The sequence below is a fragment of the Alosa sapidissima genome, chromosome 1 (assembly GCF_018492685.1).
Source record: "Alosa sapidissima isolate fAloSap1 chromosome 1, fAloSap1.pri, whole genome shotgun sequence".
In the NCBI taxonomy this organism is placed as follows: Eukaryota; Metazoa; Chordata; class Actinopteri; order Clupeiformes; family Clupeidae; genus Alosa; species Alosa sapidissima.
This window is the reverse complement of record NC_055957.1, coordinates 3,369,118-3,378,575: the sequence shown is the minus strand read 5'-3', so window position 1 is coordinate 3,378,575 and position 9,458 is coordinate 3,369,118. Positions and strand designations below refer to the sequence as shown.

The following is a 9,458-nucleotide window of genomic DNA, read 5'->3' as shown; positions in this document are numbered from 1 at the left end:
TAAAATAAGGTGATCACGTCATCATTGAAAGTGGTGACTTGTGCTGCAACCCGCCCCTTTTATGTGAACGCGCACAAACTTCAATTAGGTTAACCCCAGTTCAACAAATCAACTTCTTAATCAGCGTCGTAGTACCGATTAACACCACTTATGATAACCAGGTTTTGTCAACCCCGGTTTAACAAAGTAACCCTGGGTTACATCTGGGTAGGTTAAGCTCCCTTCGTAGTACAGGCCCCAGTTGCTCACTCTAGGAGAGTGCTGCCAATGCAACCCTGGCATAGTTACACGTTAACACACCTGACTGCACAAACAAACAAACACACACACACATTACATTACATTACATTTAGCAGACACTTCTTGACCAAAGTGACTTACATATGTCAGCTATATTACAAGGGATCACATTGTCCCCGGAGCAACTTGGGGTTAAGTGCCTTGCTCAAGGGCACAACGGTGGAAGCCGGGAATTGAACCGACAACTTTCAGGCTACTGCACGCTAGCCCAGCTCCTTAACCACTACACTACCACCGCCCCAACACACATGTGTACACACACACACACACACACACACACTGTGATCAGGAAAACAAACATGAGATATGTTCTTTGAGTGTCAGTGTACAGGCCTCAGGCTTGACAGCTGAATCTTAAACACCTGAATAATTTCTGTCTGTTTCAGCCTGGCAAATATGCATTAAAATACTGCAGGCTTGCTTGTTAGGACAGGAAAAGAGAACATCGCACATGTAGCTACAGCGTGCACCATGAGGAGGAACGGAGGTGACAGTGACTAAACAGACCCAGCAGCAGGAGAGGAGTGCCTCTTGTTCTGGTTCCTAACAGACCCAGCAGCAGGAGAGGAGTGCCTCTTGTTCTGGTTCCTAACAGACCCAGCAGCAGGAGAGGAGTGCCTCTTGTTCTGGTTCCTAAAGAGACGGAAGCTTGTTCAGGGCCTCTTAAACTGCAGGCAGCAGAGTTGCTAACATGGAGCTTAGCTAGCCAAGACAGGAAATGGCCTGAGTTTCAGGCCTCTCTCTCTCTCTCTCTCTCTCTCTCTCATTCTCTCTCTCTCTCTCAGGAGGGAAGGGCTGCTTGAAACCGGACTTACTAATCACGAGACTGCACACAGAGGAGGATTACAGCTGCAGCAGTGCGAGGCTGGTGAAGCAACAAGGTAGAAACCCCACCAGTGAGACCTTCAAGGGTACCTACACTGGCAAGTTGGCCAATGGCCACGGATATTTACATTCTTCCTTATCACATCTAATCAGCAAATGTGAGGAGGCTGAGAACCATCTACAGCAACTGTACTGTCCTTATAGCTTTCAAACATGCAACAGGCTCAGAAGCGATCACTTTCAGGGAAGAAAATCATAAGAAGTGGGTTTAAAAACACTGTGACTGAATGGGAGGCTCTACAGCAGGGGTCTCCAGTGTTTCCCATACATTGACTTATTTGTGGCGGCCCACCACTATATCAACATTGACCACCACACAATGATTTTCCAGGTTGTACTAAATTGTGCTTAAATCTGGTTAGCATCATAACCACGCTGTGCTAATTTGTTAAAAACTGTTGTATTCAAGTTAATTCTGCAAACCAACCAACACAAATGGAATTTAATTCTGTGGGAAACACTGATCTCATACAGGTAACTCACAAGCTACCAGGGCTCCCCACCTATTTCATTTATAAGTAGCTCTTAGAAGCATACAAATCGTTTTCACTGGTTTTGGGTGGAGATCAGCTATGTGAATACATGGCATACTACTAACATAAAAGCTCTCGGCCATGTCCATTTTGTCAAAGTAGCTCTCGGAGGGAAAAAGGCTGGAGACCCTGCTGTATATAGTGTTTCCAGAAACATTTCAAACATCTTGAGACTTCAGTGACAATGGCAATGTGTCATTTGCACACCCCTGTGACAGCTAGCAAATGCTAGTCATTTCTTTTTGCAAAAGAACATTGCTTACCATGACTTCACATATTGCTTTCTCTAAAGACAATGCTCCCTGACACCTCTGAAGAGCATGTTAAGACCAAGTACTCTAATGTAGTAGGTCTGGGGCAAGTACTCTGATGTAGTAGGTCTGGGGCAAGTACTCTGATGTAGTAGGTCTAGGGCAGATGGAGTCCATGCTGCACTGCCTGTTTGCCATTCAACTTCTTTCATACGAGTTCTAAGTCAGCAGAATGTCTGTTCTAAGTTCTAAGTGCGCAGATGCATATTAATGATCGTTGTGCCGTCATGAACAGCACTGGAACTGACAGAGATTAAGCTGAAATAAAATCTGGAAGGTTCCTTGAAGGATTGCTGGGTTTGCATCTAATACATATTTTGTGTATGTATGCATACAGTATGTGTGTATATATGTATTGTATGTATGTATAGCGTGTAAGCATATGTTTGTAAATATAGTTTGTATGTATACATATTAGAAACTAGACGTCCTGATGACAGCCAATGCAATGTTGACATGGAGAAGATTAACTCATCAGACCCAGCTTGACAGGCTGACGACCGACACCTTGAATCTGATCAGAAATGAAAGCCAGAGATAAAAGACTTTTCAACCCTGGTGTGCCTCTGTGTGTGTTTTTGTTCATATTTTGTGTGTCTCTCTCTCTCTCTCTCTCTCTCTCTCTCTCTGTGTGTGTTCATCTGTGCTTGGCAAACAAGCCCTTTCTGTGGTCTCCCCAAGTGAGCCGTATAGAGTGAGTCATAATGTATGTCACATGTCTCACAGCCCCAACGTTACCCAAACTCTTGTATAACGTCTCCAGCCCCGTGAGCGCATTGACTCTGCAGGAACACACCATCATTCCCACCCAGCGAATCTACAGTTAAGGGGAATATACAGCCATCTTAAACTAGGACACAAGGAGGGGAATCTACAGTTAAGGGGAATATACAGCCATCTTAAACTAGGACACAAGGAGGGGAATCTACAGTTAAGGGGAATAAACAATCATTTAAAACTAGAAGAGAAAGAGAGAGAGGGAATTCTGCAGTTAAGGGTAATGCAATCATTTTAATCTAGAGGAGAGAGAGGGAATTCTGCAGTTATGGGTAATGCAATCATTTTAATCTATAAGAGAAAGAGGAAAAGCTATAGTTGAGTGTAACACAATTATTTTAAACTAGAAGAGAAAGAGATATGTATACACAGCCTAGTACTGTAAATCTACTTTTCAAAATCAGCATGTGTTTTGAGAGCAGTTCTGGCAAAGCTGTTATTAAATTGAGCGATTCACTTCCATTTTCTGACATGTAGATTTATGAGGTTCGACTCTAATGCTTCTGACCGTGGCGGTGAAGAGTGGCCCTGGTGCCAAATCTCTGGACCGAGCCTCTGAGACGAGACGAGGGGGATTCTACTGCTGCCCCATGCAGTAAGAACAAAACAAACAAAGTGGCCAAACGGATTACTGCAGCTGGGTCTGACCTGCTTACCCTTTTCTTGTGTGTGTGTGTGTGTGTGTGTGTGTGCGTGTGTGAGTGTGTGTGTGTGCGTGTGTGTGTGCGTGTGTGAGTGTGTGAGAGGTAGACCAGTTGACCGCTCCAAGTGAGCGCTGCCAATGCAACCCTGGCCTAGTTACATGTTAACAAACACCTGATTGCACACTGCACAGGGCTTGTCATTGCACACACACACACACACACACACACACACAATGATTGGGAAGAGAAACATTAAATATGTTCTTTGAAAGCCCACAAATTTCCAATCTCAATCTCAAAGTACATATTGGGCAGAATTATTTGCATCAACACATAATATCAGGTCAGTCTAACTACAGTTTGAGTGTTGAGTCTATACTGAGTGATATTGGGTCACTATAACCTGCATGGCTTTGGCCACATATGTGAACACATCCAGACATGGCTGTTCCAGAGCACAGAGCACGATTTCTTAAACAAACCCGTTTTTCATAGTGCTCTTCGGGGTCTAATTAATCCCTCAAGTAACCTCACAGAAATTCACAGAAAAAGAAAAAAACCCACATAGGCCTAAATCCAGGAGGTCTGCAGAATAAAAAACAAATCCCACACAGACACACTGAACATATGGCTCCCACACCTTCCACTCTTCTGCCGAGCAGACTAGCAAACCTCGAAGCCTTTCAGATCGAGCGGGACGCTCAGAGTCTGCCGAGCAGACTAGCAAACCTCGAAGCCTTTCAGATCGAGCAGGACGCTCAGAGTCTGCCGAGCAGACTAGCAAACCTCGAAGCCTTTCAGATCGAGCAGGACGCTCAGAGTCTGCCGTCTCACTTCCCCCTTGACCATGAAGCCACAGGCCATACAGAAATACGGATGTAAAACCACCTCAGTGGTCACTTCCTCATGTCACATTATGCTAGTAGGTGACCACCATCATGTAAATTATAATGTTCAGCAATTAGAATATTGTCTGTTAACATGATAAAGGCTTGGCTTTGAGGTTTCCACACCAGCCATGCTATGCTGTGGCTCACAACTGGATATTCAGTGAAGCCAAGGAGGTTTTGACCTGGCCTGGAGGTTTTGACCTGGCCTGAGCCTGTGGCTGGATGGGAGACATCCTGAGCGCTGTAAGCAACCTGCGGGCCTGGGTGGGTCTCACCTTCCCAGAGCCGTGATGAGACCCAGCAGCACAGCACTGAGGAGAGTGCATCAACCTGAAGAGATGTAAACACCAGTGTTCCGGGGCTCCCTACAGTCGTAAAAGATCCTAAGATAGTCATCACGAAGAGGTGGTCATGCTCGGGCCAAAACTGCCCCAGTTGCCTCAGTCACAACCAGTGCTCCGTGATATTGGTTAGGCCAGTATGCAGTGGGCAGCAGAACACACCAAGGTGGCTGATTCAGCTCCAAAGTGGGTGCTACCCACTGGGGTCTAGGAAAGCACTCTTTGCTAACATTATTCCACTTGAATTTACCCACTAGGGTCTAGGAAAGCACTCTTTGCTAACATTATTCCACTTGTATTTACCCCCTTACTCACTCCCAAAAGAGGAGGTTTTGTGGAATTCTGTGCCCTCACATTTAGAAAGAGAAAAGACAAGGCATTTACACTTTTAAAAGTATGCACCATTTTTAAGTGCCACAGTAACTGCACTGTAACACTAGCTGCTGTCTAGAGGTGCTTGACCTGCTGTCTTGGGGTCAACAACAACAAAGCTGATTGGAGGACGCCCCTACATTCGGGTCCAGACCACGCCCACATTAGGGTCACGTCCAGTCTGTCTCTGTGTGCGGGCCTCGTCCTCTCCTGGCCGTCTGCGTTAGGCAGCGCAGCATAAGCCACATGCGGGTGAGACGGCTGCAGCTTGGCCGGGGGGATAATACGCATTGGGCCAGGCGGCCGCACGCAGCACACATGCCGCCTCCGTTAAGGGAAAAGCGATTTTATGCAAACAGTTGATATGCGTGGCACACTAACGTGCGACACTCAGCGCTGCGCTGTGCTGTGCTTCAGCTGCGCCTGAGGGGGAGAGAGAGAGAGACAGAGAGAGAGAGAGAGACAGAGAGAGAGAGAGAGACAGAGAGAGAGAGGCTGCTGAAGCTGGAATCTGAAAAATGAATTGGTCATCACTCCTGCCTGTGTCCCCTGGAGGCAGCAGGGGCAGAGAGAACTAGTCATGTCAGTAAAGAAAGACTCTGAATTTGAAAGACAAAGAGATAGAGAGAGAGAGAGAGAGAGGTAGAGAGTGATAGAGAGAGAGAGATAGAGAATTAGTAAGTGAAACAGAGTTGATACAGAAATCCAGAGAAAAATGGACAGAGGTGGGGGCGAGACAGAGAACGGGCGCAGGCAAGAGAGTGTAGAGAATGGGCAGGAGAAGGAGGAGGAGGAGGTGTAGAGAATGGGCAGGAGAAGGAGGAGGTGTAGAGAATGGGCAGGAGAAGGAGTAGGAGGAGGTGTAGAGAATGGGCAGGAGAAGGAGGAGGTGTAGAGAATGGGCAGGAGTAGGAGGAGGTGTAGAGAATGGGCAGGAGAAGGAGTAGGAGGAGGTGATCTGCGCCATAGAGCCACACGCCTCAATTAGCTTTATGGTGCAGATCTTTCACCAGTGCTGACTGAAGGCCCGGTGACCTTTGACCCCATTGTGTAGCCCTGCTCTCCACTAGTCTAGCCTAGCCTCGCCTTCCTGGTGAGCAGATGCCATTTCTATCAACAGCTCGGCACGAGCCCTTGGGGATTAACTTGATGCATGCCAGCAGCAGCAGCCCCATAGCAGGCCCTCATCTCCTCTTCACACACAACAAACAAATAAACACAGAGCCAGCACAGCCATCGCTCTGTGGGGATCAGCTGAAGAGCGGCTAACAGCCTTTCCACCCATTTCTCTGACTACTGACATGAGCTTACCTATGAGCTATGTGTAGGGGCTGGAGAAATGGAGGGGGAGGGGGAGGGGGGTGTTTTATTTGTAGCAGGTGAGGAGGGATCATCATGGCTGCCATTAGACTAATGCAAATAAGAACATACCCCAGTGACAGACAGTGCACATTACCCCCCCCCCCCCCCTCACACACACACACACACACTAGAGGTCAAATTAGATTGAAGGGGTTCTATGCATAGTGGCACACAGTGATTTGCACTGCCACACTACGTCATCTCATGTTAACCGAATCTCCCATTAAATATGCATCTCTACAGAGGCAGCTCAGACAAGAGAGAGGATGTTTTTGTGTCTGTGTTTTAGCAGCAGCAGGGGCAACAGCAGCAGCAGGGGCAACAGCAGCAGCAGGGGCAACAGCAGCATGCAGTGTCGTGTCACAGTGTTTGTCGGAGCAGGGGGCTGCTACTGCTTCTGCTGCTGAATGCCCCTCTCCTCTCCTCTCCTCTCCTCCTCTGCTCTTCTCTCCTCTCCTCTGCTCTCCTCTCCTCCCTCTCCTCTGCTCTTCTCTCCTCTCCTCTGCTCTCCTCTCCTCTCCTCTCCTCTCCTCTGCTCTGCTCTGCTCTGCTCTTCTCTCCTCTCCTCTCCTCTTCTCTCCTCTGCTCTCCTCCCCTCCCTCTTTGTTGAGATCCACAAAGCGCAGGATGGAGCGCGATGGTGATGTAATGCTCTTGCAGGTGAATCTGATTGGCTTGCGCTTTTTACTGTCGACTCCGGCAGCTTGGTGGGTGCAGCCGCCGCGCGGCGCTGTGCCTTCTTACTGTGCGGCACGGCCGCCGAGTCACTAGCAAAGATGCCCAGGAGTGCCGACACACTCAGCTACAAAGAGCCTCCCCCAAAACTCGGGCCTGGCCACTTCACCCTGCCGCACTCTCCGAACAGCACATCAAGCCATTCCAGAGGGATTCTACAAAGGTCTTAAACACTGCAATACTAGTACAGGGCTCATCGAGTTTTTGTGATCACACAACTGTGGCACTGATATTACCCGATAAATTATCAGCATCTATAGTCATAGTTGTAGTTTGGGTATTTAGTAGACACTTTTTGTCTAAAACTACTTATCTGATGACAAATTGCACTAAGAACGTCCTCGTATTTAACAGGACATATCAAAAGATGTAAGTGCATCACTGTGGCACAAAAAAACAAAGTCTTATCTGTTGTTTGGGCATACAGTGCTGGCTTGATAGATTTGATATCTTCAGCACAGCATCATAATAGATGAGACATACATAACCACCATAAGCCAATGGTTGAAACTTGACATTGGAATTCCATCATGCAGACAAACTTTAGGCATTAGTCATACGTGTATGTTGTAATCTAAGTGACTGAAATCTTAATGGAGGCTGGGCCGCTATGCAGACATAGAGACTAATAAATTGCATGGACCCCTGTCATTCTAAAATTTGTTAACAAGCAAATTTGTCCATTGCACCTGTATTGCCCCTGTCCCATGAAGGGAGCAAGGGGCAGAGGCGGCCTTGTAAGAGATCTCCACTGAACTGAGCAAACTCACAGCAAAGCCAGGATCAGAGAGAGATGACCTCCAAATACCAGACTGACTGTCCCAGAAAAAGACTGTTTAGGTCTGTTTACCCACTTACATGTACACAGCGTTTTAAAAAAATGTTTTATGGCTCAGATGAAATAGCCTGTTTGTGAGTGAATAATTTTACAGAGAACATAACATACAAACCATACACCATTCGAAAATAACTATAGGGTTGATCTCAGGGGCAGCCCATGTACACAAAATGCTGTTTTTCCCAAATAGAACGATTAGCATAGGCTGTTATTTTGTTCAGACCGACCCAGTTCTACTGCATTGAATGCGGACCTTTCGCTGTGCAATCGGGGTATGTACGTGCAAATATGAGAATAACGCGTGTCCTGTTTACTTAGTTGAGACTCACAACAGATCTTGACTTGCATTGTTAATTGACATGGTAAATAAGAGTCGTGCAATAAAAAAGGAGCTTACCTGTGCAAAATATAGGTTTAGGAGACATAACGTGAAGAATTGCAGGCAAACAGGAAAACAATACAAAAGCCAAAAGGGTAAAGGCTGCAACTGGTTCGCTTGAACAACGTTCTTGAAGTAAAAAGAAAACAACGTAGTCCTAAGCGCTGCCCACAGCAAACAGAGAAAAAGAAAGACACTCTGGTAGCTGAAGCGTTTGTGTCCATAGTGCAAAATTAGCCAAAGTTGTAGGTAAACAAATACAAAAAGCAGGGAGTACAGAACAGTATAGACAACGGTGAGTCCTAGCTCCACTGAGGGGGGAAACGCAGCTCGGATCGGTTCATCTGATGAGTCCGTTACAGACGTGAAAACACTGACGCTGACCTGATTTTCTTGTAACAACATAGCGAATAATAAGTGTATCGATGCCGAGCTAAAAACACAGCCAGTGCTTATCAATTCAAAGTGATGGACAGCCCAAACTTTTGACATATATAGCAGATATTCGAATTACGAAAGAGATATGCGTCAAACTTGGGGGCTGCACTCAGATAAAAAACAAACCTAGCTAACTAACTAACAAGCTAGCTCTAAACACATGAACTTGATAAATAAAACAGCTGAGGTGGATATCTAAGTATAAAAAACAGACAAGAGAAAGCCCTCTACAGCGGCCCCCAATCTCTGCAAAGCAGCTCCCTCTGCAAAAAAAACAACTACAGGAAAAAAAGAGATGAGATGTGGAGGGCGATCAGCTGAGCGAGGCTGCATCAAAGGACCCGCCCCCTCACCAATGAGGAGCAGCTGCGCACTGGAGCACTGTAGTCGCCATCTTGGCTCAAAACGTTACTCCCTCCAAATAAACCGTTTCTCCTACAGTAGAGAAATATACGACAGTTTCATTACTAACTCCGCCTCTTACTTCCTACTACATTGTCATTGGGGGTTAGGGTGCCCTACCTCCAAATATTCTAAATTTCATTGGTCAAAGATGATGTCAACTTTTTACATTTGAGTTTGTTATTGGCGCGTCATACGACGTCAGGATCTTTGAAAATTCTGTGCATCTCATTGGTTTGTGGGACGCATAC

General features: G+C 46.4%; 1 protein-coding gene across 3 annotated transcripts in view; it reads right to left on the bottom strand.

Moving 5' to 3' along the window:
* gpr137c (G protein-coupled receptor 137c) overlaps nucleotides 1–9,094 on the bottom strand; it is a 33,333-nt gene extending 24,239 nt beyond the window's left edge. For 2 of the 3 annotated variants that reach the window (XR_006030928.1, XM_042087229.1), the window contains exon 1: nucleotides 8,386–9,094. Coding sequence is in view for 1 of the 3 variants with exons in the window: in XM_042087229.1 (XP_041943163.1) it covers nucleotides 8,386–8,859 (474 nt within the window). In the remaining 2 variants the exon portion in view is untranslated. Of the gene's footprint in view, nucleotides 1–807; nucleotides 993–8,385 lie in introns of those variants that run through there. The other variant, XM_042087236.1, reaches the window with a different exon arrangement.
* Nucleotides 9,095–9,458: the final 364 nt, after the last annotated feature.